This window comes from Leptodactylus fuscus, chromosome 6, assembly GCF_031893055.1.
Source record: "Leptodactylus fuscus isolate aLepFus1 chromosome 6, aLepFus1.hap2, whole genome shotgun sequence".
Classification (NCBI taxonomy): domain Eukaryota; kingdom Metazoa; phylum Chordata; class Amphibia; order Anura; family Leptodactylidae; genus Leptodactylus; species Leptodactylus fuscus.
In genome coordinates this window covers 158,251,940-158,279,703 of record NC_134270.1, presented here as the reverse complement: position 1 = coordinate 158,279,703, position 27,764 = coordinate 158,251,940, and the positions used below count along the sequence as shown (strand labels likewise).

Here is a 27,764-nt window from a genome sequence, read left to right as displayed (position 1 = left end):
TTGGAATCCACCTCAGAAAGCCCTTGTGGAAGTGAGGACTAGGAGGTAAGTTAACTAATTGTTTTAGACAACCCCTTTAAGGATCAGTCTGTTTGATACAAAGTAGGGTGAATATATAGCATGCAAAGTCCAATATAGCCTAGCATTAGGCAAAAATTACTCAAGTCCAATAAAAATTAACATTAGGGGAAAAAAAATTCTACTCGAGGACAAAAAAGATGCATTTAGAAGACACAACTTTACTGCTAGGTTAAATATATGATAGTGAAATATTACAGAATAGCATAAGTGTAAGTAAATATGAAATGTACAGCTACACGGGACGCCAAAAGGCAAGTGGTCAGCTTATTACCATTTGTCCACCCTCCATGGGTAGTCCAGATACCATAAGGCTTTGCTCACGGGACTCCTGTTACATGGATTTAAGGCCATTAAATTCTTGAGCATATCCTTCGCCTCCGATGTCAACTTTTTCCAGTGCCAGGCTAACTGTTCACAACTTCCAGTTTCCTGCCATACAATAAAGTCTTCAAAAAATGGGTCAGAGGACAATGTTTTTTCCCACGGGAAAAACCCTGTTAGCAAACAAAAGAGAAGAACTCCAAAGGCCCAAGCATCAAGAGTGAAATCGATGGGGACGGCCTCGCCGTTCTGCGTGTTGCTCAGTTCCGGTGCGGTGTAGGGGATGACGCCGGATACAAGTTTAAGCAATGTGCCCTTGGGTCGAGTTAAGCCAAAGTCTGTTAGTTTGATTCTTTGACAATTGGGACCAAAAAGAAGCACATTCTCAGGTTTGACATCTCTGTAGACCAGGCCTCTGCTATGAATGAACTCAAGTGCGCTGACTAGTTGGTTGGTGCACACTTTGGCGATTGGTTCTGGCACCCCTTCCTGCAAAACATGGAGGAAAAACAAGTATAACATTAGGGCAAAATAGTCATTGTGAGAATTCTGGAATTAAGATGTCATAAGTAGGCGTCTACCTAACTTTGTCCTGACCAGTGGAGCTCAGTCTTTTCTACGAGTTTTTCTAACATAGTACGGTAGCAATATGGTGCGTTTTTCTGAATTACAGTAAGCATCTTCTATACAGAGTATACATATATATTAGTTGATCGTAGTCTGGTGGTCCTGCTTACAAATCTGGGTGGCAGTGAAGTCTGAGCCTTAAAAACATGTCTTGGGGTTAGCTAGTTGTCAGTAATGTTGAAGCAGAGATCTTGGTGGACACCTATAGGATATCACTTATCCTATATGCACATATACACATATAGGATACAACTTTGTATTACAATCAGTGGCGTAACTACCGCCATAGCAGCAGAGACAGCTGCCACAGGGCCTGGGACATTAGGGGCCCGGTGACAGCCGCTACCGCTGCTATCATTATACTCGGGGGTCTTTTCGGACCCCCGAATATAATGATCAGCGGACCGGGAGAGGTAAGAAACATAAAAAACACTGTCACTTACCTCTCCATGATCCTGCCAGGCCTCCTTCCTTGTTGTCTGATGTCTCTGACGTCACATGAACCCGGCCTGCGTCCCGGGTCATGTGATGTCCGACATCATTGCAGAAGGACGGCAGCGGAGGCTGACAGTGTAGGAGCCGGGGGACAGGTAAGAAACAGTAGTTTTTTATGGTTTTATTCTCCCGGGTCTCCGATTATTATACTCTGGGGTCTGAAAAGACCCCAGAGTATAATAATTGTTTATGGGTGTCCACAGTGGGACATAATACTGTGTATAGGGGCCACTATGGGGGATAATACTGTGTGCAGGGGCCACTATGGGGGATAATACTGTGTGCAGGGGCCACTATGGGGGATATTAGAACGCGCAGGAATGCGTAGGAGGGAGTCGGTCGAGGTCTTCGGTGTTGGTCAGGGAGGTTCGCCACGGGGCCCCGCCATTCCTAGTTACGCCAATGATTACAATGTCAATAGTTGTCCACAGGTGTATAAGCCCACTAGCCACTTCATAGCGCCCTCTATGTTTAATGGATCCCTACTTTATTGGGTGGGGCAGTGCAATGATCACCACCATTGCAGCTCAGCACCCACAGGGGGAGCCAGCTAGTAGCACAACAACACCCTTGCTCTATGCCTAGCTCTGGGCTGTACCATCGCACAACAACAGAATGTGCCATCCAGAACCACGCCATGTGAACAGATCTCAAAAAGTTCACCAAGTGACCAGGTTACCAGAGGACTGAGAGCTAGTAAGTAAATCGCTTGGTTTAAGACGCATTTTGGACCTGACAGACTTCACTTAAATATCCAAAAAGTCGGAAATTATGCAATATTGCAAAATATTAGCTGGTCAGCTCATAACTCAAATATACATACACTCATGTCAGCCAAAGAGAGGCAAGAAAGCACGCATCTGTAACCATAAGGTAATGGCAAAGCCTACCAGAACAGCATAACTCACTGTTGTACTCTGTTTCCATTTAGACGGCTACATTATCTGCATAAGCCCAAACATCAACTACCGTCTTCTTAGTGAGGTTATGGTAAGGTAAGAGGCGGGTACAGAACCTGGGGGGGTCATTTTAGAGATAGATGTGGGTCTCAGAGATAGGACCCGTATCTATCAGACATGTCGATCCTGTGATTTTCATAACTCCAAGATTTTCCCTTCTTGGTATTGAAGTTTCAATGTTGAGGCGTGTAGGTAACATTTTTAGGTTATCAGGAGAAACAAATAGGAGTTAGGATGCAAGGAGGTGTATTCGCAGTGCAGAAAATGGAAAAGATGGCGTATGAATATTGCATGCAACGCTTGGAATATGCAATAAAATATGTGTTAGATTAGCACTATGCGGATCTAGTATGTGTGCACTTGCCTAAAAGATAACATTTATGTCTCAGTACAAGCTGTACAGAAGTGTTGGGGTGACATCTAGAGGAACAGCATTAGTACTGCAAGTGATTAGAATTCAGGGAAAAGAGTTCCCTGCTATGTAGCGATTGTACTAATAAGAATAGCGGCATTCATGTCACATAGCGGTGAAAGTCAGAGCAGGAGGAATAAGGATGTGAAGTTAAAAGCCAATATCCATGCTTTGCTTGCAGCGTGTCCCTCTCCTACTTTGTCATCTATTTTTCTGTAAAATTTTTCTGTACTTCTGCACAAATAACAGAAGCGGTGACAGGGAATGAAGGTGAGGGCATACGTGTCAGTGTAAGGTAAAGGAAATACAGATGTAGACACTTAATCATTGAAATGAACAACTTCAGCAAACTTTAACTTCACCATTTCAAGTAAAAAGGAACCTCCCATTCTAAACCAATTTTCCATAAATTAATAAACATGGGAATATAAGAAACTTTGTAAAATATCATATTAAAGAAACATGTTTCATTACCAGGGTGAGTTATGTTTTACATAGAAGTCTATGGAGATGGGAGGAGAAGGCTACTGGAAAAGACACACAAATAATTCCAGCTGCTACACTCTGTTACACTGTAAGTGTGGTATAACTTCTTTGACACGGCTGTGGTTACAAAATCTGTTAGGTTTCGTCTCCTTCAAACATCCCAGAAGAAAAAAGGAAGACAAGGACAGTGAGCCCTAATACTAGACCCACCGTGAAGTCCCCAACTGCTTGCCTCAGCTACCCCAAGCAGTAGAGACAACTGGGCGATAGTCCCTTCCTATGTCACAAGTGCAAACACGTACAAGACAAAGGGGAACAGGGAGGGAAATAGTCAAGGGTCTGAAGAGTTAGCAGGAACAAAACAAGGACTAGAAGACAGGTCTGCAAAACCAGAGGTACAGAAGAAAACCGCTAGCACGCTCAACAGAGGCTAATAGCAAGATAATTATATATATGATGTCATTAACCCGCCTCAGGCCTGATTGGAAACTAAGGATCTCAATTACATAAGCAAGGCTGAGGTTAACTAAGGAGCAGAGGGAAACAAGCAGTGGAAGAGACGGGTGTGGTGGAGGATGAATAGCAGAGGTGAGGGGATAGAGCTGTGTACAGACAGAGTACAACAAGAAAACTAAAAAGCATAAAACCGTAGCCGGACGTGCCTCCTGTGCTGAACCCTACGGCCGGAGGATAGCACAGAAGTCTGAACTGATCCGAATGTTCCAGCTGTATCTTAAAGATCTCACTCTACCACTACATTGAATGAGACAACATATCAATTAACATTATCCACCCCCTTCCCTCTCCATAGACTTCTGTGTATGAGCTGGATGCAAAGAGGACTCTATATTAATAAACAGACTGAGTGAAGGAGGATCCTAATAAGTGGTGAAGGAGACAGATTTCTATAATAAGAAGTATACCGGTATTCTTCATGTATGAGAAGTGCTTGTATAATCGGAGTTATACTTTAGGCCTTGCTACATCTGTACATAAAGCTCAATGTATACAAGTCACAGCTCCATCCATTCCATAGTGACTCTTCCAATTGATGACCTATCCAAAGTGTCAGAAAACCCCTTTAAGTACTTGTTAGGTCGACCAGAATTACCCTCTTTACGTAGTAAAGTTTTGTGCCCCTCTAGCTGTGGATGAACTAGAAGAGCTTGAATAAACAAGTCTGAATGGGGCCAATAATTGTTGAAAATATAGTAAGCAGGCGAAGCCGGGGTCAGAAAGAGCCATGACTGTTACAGACACTGAGACTTGATCGACCTTTCTGAACTTTCTCGGGAGTAGAATGAAATGAATCATATCCTGAGATAAGGTGCCAAGGGCTTGTAGCCAACCTGCTCAAGGGAGTGGAAAAATGTGTGGGGGTTTGCGTTCTGTCTAGCACCCATGATGCCTATCAAATGTGTACTATGGCTGACGTTAGGTAATTCAGTCTCTTTACAACAGCTTAAAGAGTCACATGAGGATCTTACAGATGTGTCCACTTTTTTACCTTAAGTGGAAACCAGTTCAATAGCAAAACCATTGAATACCCGCAATGCATATATCACATATACACATATTACATAGACATCTTGTGATCCAATATAATTACAATCATATTGTTTTAAAAAGCTGGTTATCTCGTAACAAGGACAAGCGGCCGAGAGGAAATGAAAGGAAGAACAAAAAGATGAATTAATCAAAAAATAGCGCTGTTCTGTGAGAGCGGGGAGGAACGTCGCCTCCCAGTACTCGTCTATGGACGAGTACTTTGAGGAGAGGGAGGGGGCGCTCCTCACCACTCTCACAGTACAGCGCTATAGGCGCTACTGAGAGGAAGGGCGTGCTTGACTGACTGTCAGGAACGACCTTCTGACTGTGAAGAGCTACGGTACCCGGACCGATAGCTCTTCACCGGGGGCCCAGATCGTGAACGCCGACAGTGCGCTGAATTCAGTGCACTGTTTGCTTTCTAGTGGCCAAGTGATGAAAGGTCCTCTTTAACCCCTTAGCGACCTTTGACGTACTATTACGTCATGGACGCGAGGTACTTCGCGCACCATGAAGTAATATTACGTCATGGTGATTCCGCCCGCTCACTAGCTGAGCGGGCGGAATCGGAACTGAGTGATAGCTGTTACTGACAGCTATCACCCTTTTCCATAACCTCCGGTCGGTACTTTTACCGATCGGAGGTTTTAACCCTTTGATTGCGATGGTCAAACATGACCACCGCAAACAAAGGGTGCCGCGATCTCTCCCCCCCCCCCGCCGGCACCCCCCGGACCGAGATCGGGGGGTGCCGGTATCTGTAATACGTAGTCTGGGGTCTGGTTAGTGACCCCAGACAGCCCTGAGCACTCACTTACTTACCTGGTGCTCCCGGCGTCTTCTGGAAGTGAGCTGTCCCGTCCGCACAGCTCACTTCCTGTGTCTAGAGTGAGACACGTGCAGGCTGTCACTGCAGCCTGTGTCTCAGTCTAGAGTAGAGAATCAGTGATGCAATCTTCACTGATCCATGTGTCCCATAGACACAAGAACAAGTAAAAAAAAAGTGTAAAAAAAAAAAAAAAAGTATTTGAAAACAATTAATAAAGTTCTAAAGTCCCAAAAATCCCTTTTTTCTATAAAAAATGAATTATGTAAAAAAAACCACAAAAAATTAATAAAAACAATACATATTTGGTATTGTGGCGTCCGTAACAACCTGTACAACAAAACTGAAACAATATTTAATGTACACAGTGAACGGCGGTAAAAAATAACGGAAAAAACCCGCCGGAAGTAGTGATTTTTCGCCATCTCACCTTACAAAATGTGCTATAAAAAGTGATCAAAAAGTCATATGCACCCCAAAATAGTACCAATAAAATGCACAGGTTGTCCCGCAAAAAATAAGCCCTCAACCAACACTGTCAAGCGAAAAATAAAAATGTTACGCCTCTCAGAAGATGGCGATGCAAAAATCACTGATTTATGTCCCCAAATGTGTTTTTGTTCTGCAGACTTAGTATCGCATAAAAAAATACTATAAATGAGGTATCGCCGTAACCGTACCGACCCGCAGAATAAAGGTCACATGTTACTTATACTGTACGCTGCATGGCGAAAAATGTAAAAGGTAAAACTCAATACCAGAATTGATTTTTTCTCTTTTAAATCCAGCAAAAAAAGAGTTAATAAAATGTAATCAGTAAGTTTTAGGCACCCCAAAATGGTGTCATTACAAAATACATCGTATCCCGCAAATAACAAGCCCTTATATGGCCACGTCAGCAGAAAAATAAAGAAAATATAGCCTCTACCAATGTGAAGACAAAATCACGCAAAATCGCCAAATCATTAGAACACAACTGGGTGCGGCAGGCAGGGAATGTATAAGCTGTGCGAGCGAATATCAGGGGACACCCCATATTTACAGCTTATGAGGGAAAATATACCAGAAGTGACCCCCAAAGTGACCCCAGTGTGACTCCCCCAATCATAGGAGCTACTGGGGGTACAGTAGGGAATTTAGTGTCTGCAATGTCCTCCGCACAGCTTACATATTCCCTCTTCGCCATCCGCTGTGCAGTCACGTCTGGGATACTAATACTCACTACACCCCCTGATACATTCTTTTAGGGGTGCAGTTTTCAAACTGCACTCACTCCTTTGGGGAATCCACTTTTCTGGTACCTTACAGGCTCTACAAACATGACATGGCGTCTAGATACCAAACATCTGAATCTGTACTCCAAAAGCCGCATCGCGCTCCTTCCCTTCTGCCCCCTGGTGTTTTTGGAGCACAGACTTAGACGGTTTGGTTTTTGGATGCCATGGAACTTTTGCAGAGACTCTAAAATTTCCCCTACAAAATGGGGTCACTTCTTGGGGAATTCCAGTTCACTGGCACCTCCAGGGCTCTGCAAAAACAACATGGCACCCAGAAAGTCCCTCTAAATCTGTACCCCAAAAGCTATAATGCGCAGTGCTCCTTCCCTTCTGAGCCCTGCTGTGCACCCAAGCAGCAGTTTATACCTACATATATAATTTTTTTGCCCCTCGGGATCGCCCACTTAATAGTTTTAGGAGTGCAGGTCTCTGACAATACAAAGTGGGTGCAATGCATTGGATACCAAAATGGCATATTTCTTTAAAAATTTCAAATTTTGGGAAGCATTTTTAGTCTCAAAATCATAATACCACTTGATACATTCCTTGATGGGTGTAGTTTCTAAAATGGGGTCACTTTTGAGGGGTTTCTATTGTATTGATACTTTAGGGGCTCAGCAAATCCGACATGGCACCTCAAAACTATTCCAGCAATATATGCCCTCCAAAATCCAAATAGCGCTCTTTCCATTCTGAGCCCCAACATGTACCCATACAGCAGATTATGATCCCATATGGGGTATTGCCGTGTTCAGGGGAAATTGTGTAACAAACTGTGGGGGGCTCTTAATTCTCTAAGTACTTGCAAAAATTAAAAATATGGCGCTAAATGGACGATTTATTGGAAAAAAGTAATTTTTCATTTTCACATCTCAATGGTAAAAAAATCTGTGAAACACCTGTAGGGTCCAAGTGCTCACTAAACCCCTTGATAAATTCCTTGAGGGGTCTAGTTTTCAAAATGGGGTCATTTGGGGGGGGGGGGGGGGGTTCCACTGTTCTAGCACTTCAGGGGCTCTCCAAATGCAACATGGTGCCTGAAACAGATTTCAGCTAAATTTGCCCTCCAAAATCCCAATAGCGATCCTTCAACTCTGGACCTTACAGTGTGCCCATACATCACTTTACATCCACATAAGGGGCATTTCTGTAGTTGGGGCAAAGTGCTTGACAATTTGTGGGGTGCATTTTCTTTTTTAACCCGTTGTGGAAATGCATAATTTGGGGTTAAAGCTACATTTTATAGCAAAAAATGTCACTTTTCCTTTTGTTGGGCCAATTCTGTTACACTCCTGTAGGGTCAAAGGGCTCACTAAACCCCTTGGTAAATTCCTTGAGGGGTATAGTTTCCAAAATGGGGTGACATTTTGGGGGTTTCCACTGTTTTGACACATTGGGGGCTCTGCAAAAGGGACATGGTGCCTGAAAAGTATTCTAGTAAAATCTGGCCTACGAAATGCAATTAGCGCTCCATCTGCTCTGAGAGCGACCGTGTGCCTGTACATTAGGGTACCAGCACATATGGGGTATTGTCGTGTTCGGGAGAAATTGTGTAACAAAATGTGGGGTGCAGTTTCTCCTTTAACCCTTTGTGAAGATGAAAAATTTGGGGCTACAGTGACATTTTATTATAAAAAAAGTAATTTTTCATTTTCACATCTCAATGGTAAAAAAAATCTGTGAAACACCTGTAGGGTCCAAGTGCTCACTATACCCCTTGATAAATTCCTTGAGGGGTCTAGTTTCCAAAATGGGGTGACATTTTGGGGTTTTCCACTGTTTTGGCACCTTGGGGGCTTTGCAATCGGGGCATGGCGCCTGAAAAATATTCTAGCAAAATCTGGCCTACAAAATCCAATTAGTGCTCCATCTGTTCTGAGAGCGACCGTGTGCCCGTACATTAGGGTACCAGCACATATGGGGTATTGTCGTGTTCGGGAGAAATTGTGTAACAAAATGTGGGGTGCAGTTTCTCCTTTAAACCTTAGTAAATGTGTAAATTCTAGGGCTAAATGAATATATTAGTGACAGAAATTGAAAAATGTAAATTTGACCTCCATTTTGTTTTAATTGTTGTGAAATGCTGAAAGGGTTAAGAAACTTTCTAACTGCTGTTTTAGATTCTTTCAGGAGTGCAGTTTTTAGAATGGGGTGACTTTTGGGGGGTTTTATTAGAGAGGCCTTTCAAGTTCCCTTCAGAACTGAACTGGTCCCTTGAAAAATGTGTTTTGGAAATTTTCTTGAAAATTTGGAAAATTACTGCTTGACTTGTAAGCCTTATAATATCTGAAAAAATGAAAGGGTGCTTAAAATTTGATTGCTACATAAATCAGAGACATAGTTAATTATATTTATGAAAAAATTCGGGTAGTATGACTTTCTATTTCAAAGGCTTGCAATTTCAAAGTTTGAAAACTGCATTTTTTTCAAAATTTTCACCAAATTTCCTATTTTTTCATAATTAAAGACAAAACATATCAACAAAAATTTACTACTGACATGAAGTACAATGTGTTACGAAAAAACAATCTCAGAATCACTTGTGTAAGTTAAAGCGTCTCAAAGTTATCGCCATTTAAAGTGACACATGTCAGATTTGAAAAAAGAGGCCTGGTCCTTAAGTCACTTTTGGGCTGTGTCTCTAAGGGGTTAAAGTTGGATGAACCCCAGAATATTATTTTTGTCCCGTGTTGGGACAAAGCGAGCCCCCCGGTTTGGTCCGAATTTCTTTTGATAAAAGTGAAAGGGAAATGATTATACTCTGGGGTCTCTACAGAGTATAATAGGTGGAGGCCCAGGGCAGGTGATGAAAAAGAAAAAAAAACATTCATACTCACCTTCCGTTACCCCTTCGGGGCCTCCTTTTCGCGTCTGGTGCTCTTTGCCTTCCTCCTGGTGTTCTTCTTTGACGTCATGCACCAGGGATCACTGCTGAGGTCTGTGACATGGGTGATCCACCCAGGAGGAGAAAGACACGGACAGACGGCCCCCGCAATTCCAACAAATTCCAAAGTGTCCGGTTTTGTTAAAAACCAAACCATTTGAAATTTTTGGGTCGATGATTATTGTGTTTGGGGAACAATTTTGTAATCTACTTTTATCGAACCTGTTTTACTTCCTTTTAGCAGAAAACAGACTTTCTCCCTAGCAACGATCTAACTAAGCATTGTTACGGAGATGCCGTACACACTCAGGTAAAGCAGAAAGTCTCATGGTTGCATCCTACGCTGTATACATAGCACACGCTGAGCCCTGTGTATATAGTGAGGTCACTCATCTCTGACATCTAGGATCTCTCCCCTGCACCTGCAGACTCTGCAGGGATATTCAGAAACTTTCCTGCAGAGGAAAAGGTGGTTAATGGACTCAAACTTCTCGGTATAACCTCAGTTTTATATACAATGGCCTCAGCATACAATATTTCTATCATACAATGATCTAAATACAATGGCTTGGCCTGTGGTTCCGATACATGACCATGGTAAGACCTTTGTATGAGTGAAGTGCCAACACAGACTGGATGACTAGTAGCGCCTCCCTGCAGTATGGTGCACTACTACATGTTCTCTACTTCTTTTTACCTGGGGCAGGATCGGCTCCCCAACATTGAAACTGCAACACCAAAAAGGACAAGCCGAAACGTTATGCTGATCGAGGAAGTAGAAGGTGTTACTAAGATCTGCAGATGGTCAAATGTTTAAGTACTTCGCTGCATCTGTGTCACGTGGAAGGAGAATAAAAGAATGAAGGTTTTTAGCTACATGAAACCTAAAAGATTGGATTGTATAGTTTGGGATTATTGTGTAATGTCTTCTGTTCATTGACTTCCCGTTTTCACTACTTGCCTCCAACTGAGAGGAACAGAATCCTTTTACTTATCGCTCCGGCAGATTGCTATGGGCCTTGGTCAAGATGTCAGCACTGTTCAACTTTGTGTGTCCTCGTGGATGGGAAAACAATGAACTGAAATGGCAGCAAGAGGTGAATGTTTGCAAGGATTGGAATAATAGTGATCCATTTTGTACTGCAAGTGAAACTGGATGTCACAGCCCAAGCCTAGGACAGCAAACAGTGTTGCAACAAACCTACAGGAAGGTGCCTGCATGACATTGAGTTATGAGCTACACGACTAACTGCAGGTGTTCCCTTGACCTCTCTCCACCATTCTCAAAGTCTCAAAGTCTATCACTCTGCACAACAAGATGTCGATAGAGGCTTGAATGGAGGATCCCTGGAGAAAGGTCTGGATTTCACATACGCCACGCCATCCCAAGGCCTTCACAAGAGTACTTAACACTGGCCCTACTCCCAGGATTATGGTGTGGGGTGGCATATCATATGGTAGTCTTCATTACAAGTACACTAATAGGTCGGCGTTCCTGGAACCAATGGTACAATCATTCCTACAATGTGACCCAGGAACACTAGGTTACACATTGCTTGTGAGACTATGAGCAACCTACGTGGCCTAAATGTACCACCGTGGCCTGCAGTGCTTTTAGATTTCTCCCATCACATTGTGACGTCATTGATTGGCAATTTCAAAGGGAGCTGCCAGCAGCCAATCTCGAGGATTTGCGTGTCCAAGTGGATTTAACGTGGCATAACATTCCTTGGGCAACCAAAACTTCATTAGTCAGATACCAAGGTGTATAAGTACTAGAGATGAGTGAACAGTAAAATGTTCGAGGTTCGATATTCGTTTCGAGTAGCCCCTCAATATTCGACTACTTGAATCGAATATCGAACCCTATTATAGTCTATGGGGGGAAAATGCTCGTTTCAGGGGTAGGCAACATTCGATCAAATTATACTTACCAAGTCCACGAGTGAGGGTTGGGCTGGATCCTGCGAGAAGTCTTCTCCTTTCAGTGTCCCCGCGGTGTCTTCCGGCTCTGAATTCACTCTGCCAGGCATCGGGCCTGGGCAGAGCCGACTGCGCATGCCCGCACCACAAGCAAACATGCGCAGTTGGCTCTGCCCAGGCCCGATGCCTGACAGAGTGAATTCAGAGCCGGAAGACGCCGTGGGAAAGCTGCACGGAGAAGACTTCTAAAGGTAGGAGAAGAACCAGCGTTGATTGGCCCACTGTATAGCATTCGGCCAATCAATGCTGGTTCTGCATCGAACTTTTACATTCGAATAGCGAGTGGTACTCGATCGAGTACGAGTATTTTGAATACCGTAGTATTCCATCGAATACCTACTCGATCAAATACTCCTCGCTCATCTCTAATAAGTACGTGTATGTCTGCATGGGGTGCTCATACGCCGTACTCAATAAACCAATATTTTGTTTCCATTTTTTATCATATACATATCATTAAGATATCTATCGGTCCCGTGACTTCCATAATTCCAAGACTTTTCCTTCTTGGTGTTGCAGTATCAATGTTGGGGAGTGTAGAAAGTGATTTCTGAATTGTAAGTGTACTGATTTGATATATCTTTAGATATATATATATATATTTGGTGACATTTTGGGGTCTTCGGAACCAATTTCTAGTTATGGTCTAAAGTTACAATGATTTCAACTTACAATGGTTGTCCGAGAACCAATGGATATTGTACCTGGAGGCCCCATTGTATATAAAGCTGCATACAAGGACATGATTGAATTGTACACTGTATACATGCCACAAATGCTGGTGACTACATGTACAGGTCTTGTCAAAATCATCATTTATTTTCACAAATGGTCTTACGGATGGCTTTATAATGGAGATGAGATCTTTCTGCAGAGCAACTTCATACAAGAATCCGTAGTGATCGGAGGACTCGAAGGCAATGCCGAACATCCCGATAATGTTTGGGTGAGATGAGAGCGAGAGCGCCACGCAGTATTCATACAGAAAGTTTTGCCGCTTGGTAAAAGTTTTCGGCAGGAGCTTTAGAGCCATAGGTGTTCCTTAAAAGATAAAAGAGAAATTTCAAGATATAACATTGTATAGAACATTATGTAAAATAATGTATATAGCATCATTTTAAAGGGAACCTGTCAGGAGGATTCAGAATGCTAAACAACCCACAGGTCTTTATGGACCAAGGATTAGTGTCCCAAATAGCCTTCTTTTAATGCCACTTGTGCCTGTGGTAGAAATAAGAAACATCTATACTTCCCCGACTCCGGTTCTCCCAGCTCAGTACTTCAGTGAAGTCAGAGGAGTCCACTTCAGCCTTAGTGCGTCCCTGTAATAGAAAGGTGGATGCTGGGGAGGGTTAGACGCCGGCACAGGTGCCGGGGCCTGCGACATCACTATGCTCCTGCCCTACAGGAAGCCAGCAGCGGCAGAAGCGATGCTGCTATTCCGCTCCTCCCCCCTCCCCCCTGGAATAGCAGCATCGCTCCTGCGTAGCGATGTCGCAGGCCCTGGCACCTGTGCCGGCGTCTAACCCTCCCCGGCATCTGCCTTTCTATTACAGCGGATGCCGGGTCTGTATTGATGGCCCCTTCCCCCCAAAGTGTAAACTACCCCCCCCCCCCCCCAGGGCCAATCCCGACCGGCCCCATACCTGTAAAGTTGCAGGCCGGCTCCTGCGTGGCGATATCGCAGGAGCCGACCTGTTCTGGTGACAGCCAGGAGCCTACTGAAGGCTGCCAGGCCTGTCATTGCTATATTACTATTGCGGCTGGTCCATGACCAGCCGTAATAGTAATATACAGAATGCCTGAAGAAAGGTCATGTCACTTTTTTTTCTCTATTAGCAGAAAAAAAATATCTATCACTGTGGAGTACATGTTTCTACCTATAGTCTGGTGGAGACTTGTTTTACCCTATTCCAGCAGTGGTTTTGTGCGTGGTAATCGTAAGCCATGGAAACCCAACTCTTGAATCATGAAAGAACAGATGTTATCCTGATATCCCACCCATTATGGAATTGTACAAGTGATACAACTGAGGTTAGGTGTTTTTTTTTTTTTTACAAGCCAATGCTTTACCCACTTTGCATGGTCTATTCAGGAAGGCCTACAACCTCCAATAACACTATCACCTCACTGCCATCTGAACAGCTTCCCCCCTCTCCTTCTGTCTCTTACCCCCTTCCCTCATAGATTGTAAGCCCTCGCGGGCAGGGCCCTCTACCCCACTGTACCAGCTGATCACTGTTAGTATTATATCTACCTGTATATTTTGTGTATTGTATGTAACAACCAAATGTACAGCACCATGGAATTAATATAATAATGTACAGCACCATGGAATTAATATAATAATGTACAGCACCATGGAATTAATGGTGCAATATAAATAAACAATAATAATAATAATAATAAATAATAATAATGGTCTACCATGTGGTGGCCGAGCTTTGGTTATTCTTAGATGCTTCAAATTCAAAATAATAGGAATTGAAGTTGGACAAGACACGTCTAGTAGGGTTGGGAAGAGCATTGTGATTTATTTTTATTTTAACATGGTGCTGAGGGACCAAGAACAGTGAGCAGCAGACTGATACGTGGAAGGTCTGTAGTATAAGCGGTGGAGATCTTGAGGTACAAGGTGATCTAAGGAATAATGAATAAAAAAAAAAAATCAGCAAAACCCCGTCCAGAAGAGTGGAGGGCACTGAATGTGGAACATGGACTAACAAGGAGCTGATTATGGCCCTGTAAGTGCCAGGACTGCCTGCTGGGTGCAAAATCTGAAGAGAATATGATCTGCAGATCCTGGAGAGGCTTTGACTGAATCCGTTAGTGATACACTAATGGGGGGTTGTGCTGGACAGTCCTGGATTACAGTCTGCACGGAGAAGAGCGCGGAAGGTCATACCTGTGGTCAACAATATCAGGTGAGCAAATAAATACTGTCTTCTGCCCATTCCATATATACTGTCTTCTGCCCGTTCCATATATACTGTCTTCTGCCCATTCCATATATACTGTCTTCTGCCCGTTCCATATATACTGTCTTCTGCCCATTCCATATATACTGTCTTCTGCCCATTCCATATATACTGTCTTCTGCCCATTCCATATATACTGTCTTCTACACATTCCATATATACTGTCTTCTGCCCATTCCATATATACTGTCTTCTCCCCATTCCATATATACTGTCTTCTGCCCATTCCATATATACTGTCTTCTGCCCATTCCATATATATTGTCTTCTGCCCATTCCATATATACTGTCTTCTGCCCATTACATATATACTGTCTTCTACACATTCCATATATACTGTCTTCTGCCCATTCCATATATACTGTCTTTTGCCCATTCCATATATACTGTCTTCTGCCCATTCCATATATACTGTTTTCTGCCCATTCCATATATACTGTCTTCTGCCCATTCCATATATACTGTCTTCTGCCCATTCCATATATACTGTCTTCTGCACATTCCATATACACTGTCTTCTGCACATTCCATATATACTGTCTTTTGCCCATTCCATATATACTGTCTTCTCCCCATTCTATATATACTGTCTTCTGCCCATTCCATATATACTGTCTTCTGCCCATTCCATATATACTGTCTTCTGCCCATTCCATATATACTGTCTTCTTCCCATTCCATATATACTGTCTTCTTCCCATTCCATATATACTGTCTTCTGCCCATTCCATATATATTGTCTTCTGCCCATTCCATATATACTGTCTTCTGCCCATTACATATATACTGTCTTCTACACATTCCATATATACTGTCTTTTGCCCATTCCATATATACTGTCTTCTGCCCATTCCATATATACTGTCTTCTGCACATTCCATATACACTGTCTTCTGCACATTCCATATATACTGTCTTTTGCCCATTCCATATATACTGTCTTCTCCCCATTCTATATATACTGTCTTCTGCCCATTCCATATATACTGTCTTCTGCACATTCCATATATACTGTCTTCTCCCCATTCTATATATACTGTCTTCTCCCCATTCTATATATACTGTCTTCTGCCCATTCCATATATACTGTCTTTTGCCCATTCCATATATACTGTCTTCTGCCCATTCCATATATACTGTCTTCTGCACATTCCATATACACTGTCTTCTGCACATTCCATATATACTGTCTTTTGCCCATTCCATATATACTGTCTTCTCCCCATTCTATATATACTGTCTTCTGCCCATTCCATATATACTGTCTTCTGCACATTCCATATATACTGTCTTCTCCCCATTCTATATATACTGTCTTCTCCCCATTCTATATATACTGTCTTCTGCCCATTCCATATATACTGTCTTCTGCCCATTCCATATATACTGTCTTCTTCCCATTCCATATATACTGTCTTCTGCACATTCCATATATACTGTCTTCTGCCCATTCCATATATACTGTCTTCTCCCCATTCCATATATACTGTCTTCTGCCCATTCCATATATACTGTCTTCTTCCCATTCCATATATACTGTCTTCTGCACATTCCATATATACTGTCTTCTGCCCATTCCATATATACTGTCTTCTCCCCATTCTATATATACTGTCTTCTGCCCATTCCATATATACTGTCTTCTTCCCATTCCATATATACTGTCTTCTTCCCATTCCATATATACTGTCTTCTGCCCATTCCATATATACTGTCTTCTGCACATTCCATATATACTGTCTTCTGCCCATTCCATATATACTGTCTTCTCCCCATTCTATATATACTGTCTTCTGCCCATTCCATATATACTGTCTTCTTCCCATTCCATATATACTGTCTTCTTCCCATTCCATATATACTGTCTTCTCCCCATTCTATATATACTGTCTTCTGCCCATTCCATATATACTGTCTTCTTCCCATTCCATATATACTGTCTTCTTCCCATTCCATATATACTGTCTTCTGCACATTCCGTATATACTGTCTTCTGCCCATTCCATATATACTGTCTTCTTCCCATTCCATATATACTGTCTTCTTCCCATTCCATATATACTGTCTTCTCCCCATTCTATATATACTGTCTTCTGCCCATTCCATATATACTGTCTTCTTCCCATTCCATATATACTGTCTTCTTCCCATTCCATATATACTGTCTTCTGCACATTCCGTATATACTGTCTTCTGCCCATTCCATATATACTGTCTGCTGCACATTTCACTTTGTGGATGGCTGTCACCTTAAATCATATTCGAGAGGCAGGGTACATGAAGAAATATACTGCTAGGGCCTGAATAGCTGTGAATATAGTGTCGGACTCTAAGTGACTGGAATTGGTATGTGGACATTTAGTTGGCTCAACATCTTTTTCTAAAGTCTTAAACTCTATATTCATTTATTCTGGGCAATTAGATCTCGAGTTATGTAATATTATTCTTTGTTTAGCGGCATGGTTTGGCAGGTAAATCGAATGTTAAGGAACGGCCCAGTACTAATCCATCTTCACAGGATATTCTCACACCCGTAAATGGTTATAATACTTCTATTTCCAATTTGCCCATTCAGTTGGATAATGGCCAAGAATCCATTAAGCCACTGAGAGATGACATTTCTAAGATCAGTGAGAGAGTGGCGACAAACACGCTGAAAGCAAATACTAATGAAGAAAGAGTTGTAGCTCTTGAGAAGAGTTTTAAGGAAATCCAGTTGGCTCGTAACCAGCTATCTGTACAGGTGGAAGAGGAAGAAGGTCATTCAGGATATCTCCAGGAAAAAGGAGACAATTCGGATATGCTGCCCTTCATTGGAAGTGTTTTTGGACTAGAAGATGTTCTTACAAGTATAAAATACTGTCAGGGGTTCGGTAGAAGACGCCAAACATAATGCAGTCATTTCTATGGGGGATTTCAACTACTCGGAAATGAAGGGTCATCTTGGTCATTGTGGCGACAACATAAGAAGTTTTCATGTCACTTTACCAAGAGCTTTAGTAGAGGTGGTACAATAAAATACATTTCATGGAGACCAATAAATGTAAAGTTCTGCACCTTGGATGAGGGAATAAGTTTTACAATTAGATATTAAATAATAGAAGACTGGTAAGACATTGGGGATATTGGTGGACAGTAAACTTAATTTTAGAAACCAATGTCAAGCAGCTGCTGCCAGAGCCAATAAAATCATGGGCTACATTAAGAGAGAAATGGTGTCTCACGACAAGGATATCGTTTTGCCTCTTCGCAAATCACAGGTCAAACCAATTGTAGAATATTGTGAACAATTTTTGGCACCTATATATAAGAAATATATGGCTGAACTAGACAGAGTGAAGAGTTGGAGACCAAGTTAATTGATGGGATAGGTGGATTGGAGAATAAAGACAGGTTCTCAAATTTGGGTTGTTCAGTTTAGAAAAGAGACATGATATAGATATGATATAGAAATAAATGAATGGACAGTACAGAGATCTTTCCAATGATCTCTTTATACCGAAGTGACAAGGGCATCTGCTATGTCTAGAGGACAAAAGTTTTACTACAGTCATAGGTGGTCATTACAGTAAGAGACTATGGAACTCACTGCCACATTTAATGGAAAGGTCATTGGGGCCTGGATGACTTTCTTGAAAGTAAGATCATAGGTTATGGGAAATTGAAATTTTCAGACCGGATATTGATCCAGGTCCATTGGTACAATAGCCAAATTCGGAGTTGAGAAGGAATTTTTCTTCTGATGGGGCAATAGACATTAGCTTCATGGAGTTGTTTGCCTTACTCTCAATCAAATTGGTAGGTTTATAGGGTGGACTTAACAGTCTTGTGTCTATATTCACCTTTGTCTACTATGCTACTATGTATATAAAATTGAAAGAGGATAGGATTCCAGTTAAGAGCTCATCACCCATTTATGAAAAAGTAGCTTTTCCACTGCAATTTTTTAAAATATATTTTCATCGTATTATATTATTGTTTATCGTCAATTGATTTTCTATGGTTACAACATTGTAACCATTTTTGTTAGTGATTGATACATTTGCTTCCTTTCTTATCTGGTTGTTATGGAATTTCTGCTTAAGCAATTCTTAAAAGGTAATGGAATTTTAAGAAATTTTAAGCATTTTCCTAATACCCAAACTGATAAGATCAACAGTCTGCAGAAGAGCAAGTAAAAGAAGCACTGATCCATTTTGTAGAGTCTAAAGCTATAGTAAGTAGAGATGAGGGAACATGATCCGAAACTGCCGTTTCGAATAGCACGCTCCCATAGGAATGAATGGAAGCGGCCGGCACGCCGACTTTGCCCGTGGCCAGCCACTTAAACCTCGGCTGTGTCCATTCATTCCTATGGGTGCATGCGATTCGAAACGGCAGTTTCGGATAGTGTTCGCTCATCTCTAAAAGTAAGGTATTCACCACAGCCTGATGCAAGGCAGGATGAACTCGGTTATTTGGGAACCAGGTTGCAGCCTCAGAACAATGTGTTAGATAACAGGTGCACTTGCAGGCTAAAGACCCAACCTGAAAACCTATGACAAGCATAGAGAGTAGTACAATGGTCAAAGTCAAAACCAAGAGGGTTCAGCATTAGTCAACATGAAGCAGTGTAATACTAGGAGAGACATCCCAAAATCAGCAGAAAACAGGTAAAGATACTGGGAGTGGGATAAGAGACCATAGGGCCTAGATGCAAACACAGTCACAGGCACCTGAACAAAGACAGTGTTCGTTATAATATCTCAGCCCTTGAGTGGATGTAGATGCTGGGGCCTATATTGGATATGCATCTCAAACCACTGACTAAGTGAACAGACCCAGCCCAAGTTTGGCTAGTAGGCAGAAAAACCTTAAGTCAACAACCATGTTACATATGTAGATGCTGTACAGAATGTCCCCAAGCAGCATTGCACAGAAGAAAACGACAACTGCTGGGTGGAGAACTAGGAAAACGGATATTTATATTCTGGACAGTTTATTCATCTCATCTCGTAAATTTCTGGAACTGCTGCCATTGGTGGCCCATGTGAAAGACTTGTTGCAGCTTGTACTCTCTGTACATAACATACAATGTCCCAGTAGAGACCTGAGGGATTGTTTCCCACTTCCAGGGCCTGTAAACTTTGGTTCAATATTTCCATAGATTTCACTACAAACTTCTTTAAAACAAGTTTGATGTTTTTCTAGAGATGGATCGATACAATTTACGCTGTAATGCACAATTGTATATATTATATTAAATAGGCTCCAATTTTTTGTTGACTTTTTACCTTTTTGTCGATGGATAACCAAAGTCACTTGCCCATATTTCCCTTTTCCCAGTTGTTTTATGACTTTGTAGTGGTCATCTACTTCTATTGAAATGAGGTTCTGACCAGTGATTTCCATCATCTCCTCCAGCATGCTCCCTGCAACCGCGCCATTGTTTGGTTCCATGTCTCTAGACCTGAAGAAAAGTAAACCACATGTTAATCCTTAGAATATATCATTCACATCCCTGACAAATAGACTTTCTTTTCGCCTAAAAAATAATGCATGGTCCCAACCGATCACGGACCCTGTTTACTAGGGTTGAGCGATGGGATCCCGATCGGCGATCGAGCAAATTTCACAATCGCGATCGGTTAGAAAATGATCGGAAACCGGATTCTAAAATCAATTCTGAAATCTCAAGATCGGCTCAACCCTACTGTATATATAATATACAATTAGGGTTGAGGGATCGGGAAAGATTTGATCCCGATCGGCGATCAAGCAAATTTCACAATCGGGATCGGCTGGAATATGATTGGAAATTGGATTTTAAAATCGATCCTGAAATCTTAAGCTCGGCTCGACCCTACTGTTTACCAATAAACATTGTCTTATATATTTATTTCTTGTTCCTATCATGTTACACATTGCTGTAGAGATTTTATCTACAATTCAATAAACCGTCAAAAAATAGTTCATGCCATGTTTTTGCTCATTTTCACAAATTCTTCAATAGACTGAAGGGTTTGAGGTATCCATGAAAACGGGCACCCCTTGGGTTTAAAATGGCCGTGAAAAATGTCCATTTGTACCACGTTCATGTGAATGTGGACTTTGACTCGAGACACACATTCGGGGAGATTTTTTTTTTTTTAAGCTAATTTTGCTGAAATTTTTTTGGTTGGAATTTGTGCCAAATTTATAAGAATTTAAAAAAAAATGATAAATTGCAAACTTAAATTTTTAAAAATAGTCAATTAATAAGTTATCAAATATCAATTCTATATCTGAAAATTTCAGCGTAGGAATAACCTTGAGGAATCATTTACAAAATTTATGCAGTTTAGATCTAAAATAAGACAAAACTAACAACGTAAAGTTGTAAAACTTTTTGTGAATAAACGTTTTATTCTATAAATATACCCAACATGGATATCATCCATCTGAAAAAGTAATTGTCCCCTAATCTTAAGACTTGGTTGTGCTACCATTCGCAGTAGCAGCGAAATCAAATCCTCGTAATATATGGAGATCACTCTTTCATGCAGCTGTGTTGGAATTTTGGCCCACTCTACTTTGCAGAAATGTTCAACCACCCTGAAGGGCTTTGTAGCTAATGAGCCTGAAGAGGAGAGCGGCCTGGTCTCTCAATGCATAGCTTGTTTTATTAACCCCTTCCCAAAGTCTGACTCAAGTATAGTGGGTGCCAGGTTTTTAAACATGTTCTTGAAGGGGCTCCAAAAAATAAAAGCAAAAAAAAATTTAAAAAATTAAAAAGTTTAAAAAATCAAAAATTATCAAAACATCACATTCCCCAAAATGGTAAATCTGCAACTTGCCTGTCACGATAACTCATTAATTTTTACATTTTTAAAATTTAAATTAAAACATAATTTAAAAAAAAATACGAATTTGGTAATGCCAACCTGCAGGGTATAGGCAACTTTTCATTTTTAGTGCACAGTGAGCTACGTAAAAAGTAAACCCGTAAAAAAATTGTTGTTGTTTTCTAATTCGACCCATTCAGAGTTTTTTTTTCCAGTATCCAGTACATCGTCCTGCTCTGTCCTTGGAAGCCCCCGGGACCCAGTACAGGTGGTGGGTGACAGAAGGATACTGTCCGTGGTGAGCTCCATGCTGGAGAATAACTCCCATGCCATGTATGAAACCGTGATGGCATTGGGCAATACTGTCAATGACCAACAGCTTCACCCCAAGTGTGAGAAGGAGCTATCAGAGGTCCTTCCTCCCAACCGCGACCAGGCTGTATAATCTACATCAGACCAAGCAAATATCACTCCGCACAGAGAACTAATGATTATGAAGTCTTCCTTCTTTCTTCTTCTGTTCCTTAGCTGCTATGGACTCCTAGTATATCTTCTCTTCTCAGCATATGTGTGTCTACGTCTGTATTATATTACTGTGTATTATCCTGTATCTGTATTACTATGCTGCTGTAACATACTGAAATTTCCCCACAGTGGGACTATTAAAGAATTATCTTATCTTATCTTATCTCATCTTATCTTATATAGGAAGAGTGGCTATGTTGCGCATAGATGGCACATACTGAATTGATAGCGCTAATCTATCCACACCCTTGTTCCTATTTAGAGGGTTGTGGGAGTTTGGCACTAGTGAATCTTACAGCACCTTTCTACTTGATGAACATCTCGTCTGAACTGGGGTATATTTATACCAATACGTTATATATATTATTCAGTTCTACAAAAAACTGTCACAATTCCAATCTTTAGCAATAAACAATGATGCTAAATTTAGTGGCAAGTATTAGCCAAGTAATATTGAGCTCCATACACACAGAGTCAATATTTTAATTGGAATATAAATACACTCGGTAGTTTTTAACGGTTCTATTTTCGGTAGTACTTAGTTTAATTTACACGAGCATTCCCATCTGAAGGATGATATTCACACTGGTAGCCAAAGCTAATTGGTGTTTTACCCAATACACTGCTTTATCTATCATGCTCCATTTGTCAGATACAGCTAAATCTCTCTCCTCAGTGTTTACAGCCGGTTGCCTAGGTTAGAGACCTGCTCTCTGGTCAGATTGATGACTCGGTTCCGGTTCTCGGCCTCCTATATGCTAGATAGGTTTCTTGAACAGCTTCTGTTATCTCTGTATGTAAATCCAGAGATAAGTGTGCTGCTTACAAGTATAAGCTCTGTGCTGGAATGAACCAGGAAGTGGAGGGTGCGGAGACTGGAGGGCAACTGAAATCTTGAGATGAGAAAACCCCTTTAGGCCAGGATGGTTTTACCGCCATGTTTTTCAGCTCCAGCTCGCTACGTGGGGCCTTAGGCTTCAGGAAGAAGTGTATATTCTATATCTTTGGTTATGTTGTGCAAAAGTGTCTTTTGCTCAATATGGGAAGAATATGCAAATCTGTCTCCCAAGATGTAAACAGGGAGACAGTGCCTCTGTTATGTTGCCCTCTATGGGAAGCACCCTGAAGATCATGCCCGACTAGAGGGCAGCATAACAGAGGCACTGTCTCCCTGTTTACATCTTGGGAGACAGATTTGCATATTCTTCCCATGTTCCCTTGCAGTGGAGCAACTATGGCTGTATAGCTGTATAAGTCTCCACACACCTGAAAAGGTGGTCTCTCCTTAAGGAATGACATTATCCCCATAATTTTGCTCGATAGTCCGAGCCACCTACACTATGAACCAATACACAATCCACACCTCGGTATCAGTGAACCGATGTCAGCCATGTTAAATCTATGTATTTTGTTAGATTATTTTTCTTTTTCTATTATTGAACATTTCGACGCTCTACTTTTCTTTTTATGAAGCCGCTGAAACATCTATTCTTATTTGCTGCCTAACTGAAATTGAATTTGCTTTCAACAAGGAAAAAATTTGTTTCATTATTATGTTTCTCTATGCTTTATTGGTGTCTATTATTCATCATGATGTTACTTCACTGCGAAAACTTCAATAAAAACTATTGAAACTACAAAAAATAGGCCATCGTACGACTCTACGAACTGAAAAATAAGAAAGTTATGGTTTTTGGAAGGCGGAGAGTAAACAATACAAAGGTAAAAATGAAAAATGGGTTCAATTATAGATATTATTGTCATCCATATTGGTCCATTCTCTTCAAAAACTGCAAAACACCCAAATAGGTTTCAAGATATTTTTATTAATGATTTATGAAACGAGTTGAAGCTTTGGACTCAAGAAGAGAGATAAGCAACACAATGATATGAATATATTTTTGGATCTCGATACTTTGAGTATGCTTAGACATAGCTCCACCTCGATAAACCGGTCGGTCATATTGTCCACTAGGACCTCTTTTGTTTTCAGCATGGCCTTCTAGAGTTGTTTAGACTCAAGTCTGTTCTCATTCCAACTGAGATTCCACCACCATGTTGGGACTTCACAGATACATTCAGGAAGCAAAAGGCAGAGACACGTTCTGTACAGTGGTTCTATGGTTATGTCATTCTTCTCTTTTAAGGTCTCCTTTAAGATCATGATCTTCTAATGGCTAGAGACTATCACCTGTGTCTGCCTGAGACTGAGGTGGTGGCCTCTTATATTAAAGAAAATCTATAGATAGGTTTCATCTGGAAGTCCTCATCATCTTACAGGTTCTTGATGGATACCTTAGACCATGTATTGACTACCAAGACCTGAATAAGATCACTCTAAAGATTAGATAGCCACTAAAACTCACACTCTGTTGTTTGATCATATTAAAGTAGTCCATTATTTTAATGTGATGGTCATGGACCAATTTTCTTAAAAGGCCCACCTAGCCTCAACACTATTCCATCAACCCTACTATAGCCAATCCATGCCTATTCTGTGACTGCAGCCAAGTCTATACCTTCTTGCAGGGTTAAGGATGAAAACTAGGGGACTCCTTAGACTCTAGACTCCAGTCTAGCAAGTCTCAAAGGATTTAGAGTCCTTATCTCTGTATTGTTAAAAAGAACCTACCAAAACTCAAAAAAAATTCAAACCTGACCAGAATTTTAATTCTTAGGCCGGGTTCACACAGAGTATTCTGGCTCGTCATTTGGTACGTAGATGCCGCGGGAGGATTTGCGGGCTGTATACGCTCCCATTGTTTTCAATGGGAGCCGGTACCGTACACACGGCGCTATTTTGCATTTGAAAACAATGGGAGCGTATACGGCCCGCAAATCCTCCCGCGGCGTCTACGTACCAAATGACGAGCCAGAATACTCCGTGTGAACCCGGCCTTAAAGGGGTTATTTAGGGAGTGTGTCAACAGTTGCTTCCTACTGGGGTTCTTTATGTGCCAGAGATTTTGGGCTGGTCCCAACTCTGGGTGATTATTATCAGCAGTGAACACCAAAGCTGCTTTGCCTCCTCCTTCCAATTCCATGTACCCTGGTATCATCTGTACCTTGGGAGCTGGCATACTAGATCATTTTAATAGAAAAGCCAACCCCATAAAACTGGAGAGGATGGAGGAGGAGTGACTTGAGGGTTGGGTGCAGGTTCTGACCCGGGCTTGGAACCAGCCTTGAACCATAAGGTCAGCCACCACATGCTATAACTTAACTAAATATCCCCAGGAACTCATCATTAACAAGGATATTGGAGGTTTTTTTGTGTGTTAAACAGAAATTTTGGTACACCTACACTTCTTCACATGCATAACTTAACTTTCCCACCATCAAGGCTTTCTACTAGTGTTTGGGGACACATAACACTATTTTTGGGTCATAGCTCATCTGACTTTGTGCCTGCTGATATTTTCAGGCTATTAGTCACCCATATGTTGAAATTAAAAGGGCTTCCCATGATAAAAAAAATAAATAAATGCCAAAACATATAAAACAAGGGATTACCCATTGAAACTTGCATTAATATTAGGACAATTGCTCATTGTTAGGTAGTATCTGATCAAAATATGGAATCATAGATGAAGATTAGGTAAGGCATACAACTCAGCCAAAATCTTACAATAGTCAAGGGCAAAGCAAAACAGATAAAGAACTAGTTCAGTTTCAGGTTAAAACCAGATTGGAATCCAAAAGTCAAGAAGTGAAGGTCAAGAAATAAAGGTACGCCATTAAAATTGGTCCCAGATAGTAATGTAAAGAGGACCTAGTCTGGCCGCTTGCCTCTCCAACAGCTCCTCCTTATATGTTTGTCTTGTCTTGATTTCCCAGACAAACCATCTTTAGAACATTGCTGAAGCATCAAGTAGATGTTTTTTTCTAACATGGTATATTATGATAGGGACCTCTGCTCCCTACATCTTAAATTTATAATGTTTTTTTTTTTGTACAAAAAAGTAATATTTCATTTCTATTCCATTTTATTCCATTGTATTCATGCCCTGTAGGGTCCATACTCTCAATTCCGTAGGTAGTTTTTGACCTTTGAAGAGTTTTCTTCTGTTTCAAACTCTGGATGACCTTCTACCAAAACAGGAGGAGGTAGAGGCTTGTGAGGACAGGCTAAAGTAACATAAGGTTTCAGAAAGGACTTGTGAAAAATCTTGGGAAATTTAAAAGAGGATGGTGGTTACATATGGAATGAGGTCGGATTAACCATCTTTCGCTGCGTCTTATGAAGCTGATGGCATAGATGGACACGATGAGAACATAGTCTTACCTCTATACTAGTACTGAAGTGCAGTAAGACTATGCTAACTCTCTGTTCCAGGATGTTGTGATGGATAATTCATGGAAAGATTTTTATGGCTCTTCATGTCTAAATTGTAGGCGATGAGAACTTGATCCACAGATACTATGGCCATCCAATACATTGCCATGCCAGTCCAAACTCTGCTGAAGCCAGACTGCACAATATAAATGTATAGTGCCCACATCTGTGACATAAAGAAGTCCTATCATCAGCCTTGTGGAAGATCCAGATGCAATTTTGTCAAGGTGGCTATACTAGAATGTCAGAAAGATTCTGGTATCTGTACTTAAGTAATAGCTGAAGGTGGAGTTAAGATAAGTCAAAATATAAGTCTAGCCTTGACCAACATTTAGACGTTATTTTATGTACACTATATGGACAAAAATATTGGTCCCCAGCTTGTAATCACTGAATTTGGATGTTTCATTCAGTCCCATTGTCCCAGTGTATAAAATCCAGAACCTAGACTGGTAGTCACCTTTGCAGACATTTTTGACTCTGAAGCTCGATGAATCTCCACCATGGTACTGTAATATCATACCACCACAGGAACAGGTTAGTTCCTGAAATTTTTTCAATCCGAGATATCCCACCATTGGAATAGGTCAGTTCCTGAAATTTTTTCAATCCGAGATATCCCAACTGTGCCCCAATGCACAAAGCAAGGCCCATAAAGGCGTGATTGGGGGTGTGTGTGAAAGATCTTGAGATGAACTAATATGGAGATGGTGATCCAGGTTCATTCATCCAACATCAGTATCTGACCTCTAAAATGACCTTCTGGGTGAATGAGCAAAAGTTCTTAAAGACACTCCTCAAAATCTTGTAGAAAGACTTACCCAAAGAATGGGAAAAAAAAAAGGGGAGAACCACTCTATATGAATGTCTATTCTAGAATGGGACAACATTCAAAAAGCTCCTCTAGGGGTCCAAACATATAGTGTGTGTCTTCTGAACTACTATACAATGTGTTAATGCATCTAATGGTATTGATAGCATTAGCATTTGGCAGGTCAGTTACTCTCACGAGATCATTCCTATGGGTGGTCAGGCCCCTTTGGTTTAACTCCTTTTGTAAAGTTTTCTATAAAGATCTTGGCTTTCGTGAGCAAAGTTAATCTCCGTCAAGCAATCCCTTCACGTGCATAGATATTGGCCAATTGGTTTCCTTAGTTTGTGTGGGCGAAGGTGGAAACTATCCTACAATAGGAAATTATTGGTATTAATTTTTTTTTTATACA

The 27,764-nt window shown here is 41.2% G+C and overlaps 1 protein-coding gene across 1 annotated transcript in view; it reads right to left on the bottom strand.

The window, feature by feature from the left end:
* Positions 1-337: 337 nt before the first annotated feature.
* The window catches only part of LOC142208903 (serine/threonine-protein kinase SBK2-like), a 29,896-nt gene continuing 2,469 nt past the window's right edge, over positions 338-27,764 (bottom strand). The window contains exons 2-4 of the mRNA XM_075277747.1: positions 20,151-20,326; positions 12,738-12,940; positions 338-891 (exon numbers count right to left, since the gene is read on the bottom strand). Of these exons, the coding sequence (XP_075133848.1) occupies positions 349-891; positions 12,738-12,940; positions 20,151-20,316 (912 nt within the window). The 5' untranslated portion in view covers positions 20,317-20,326 and the 3' untranslated portion in view covers positions 338-348. The remainder of the gene's footprint in view (positions 892-12,737; positions 12,941-20,150; positions 20,327-27,764) is intronic.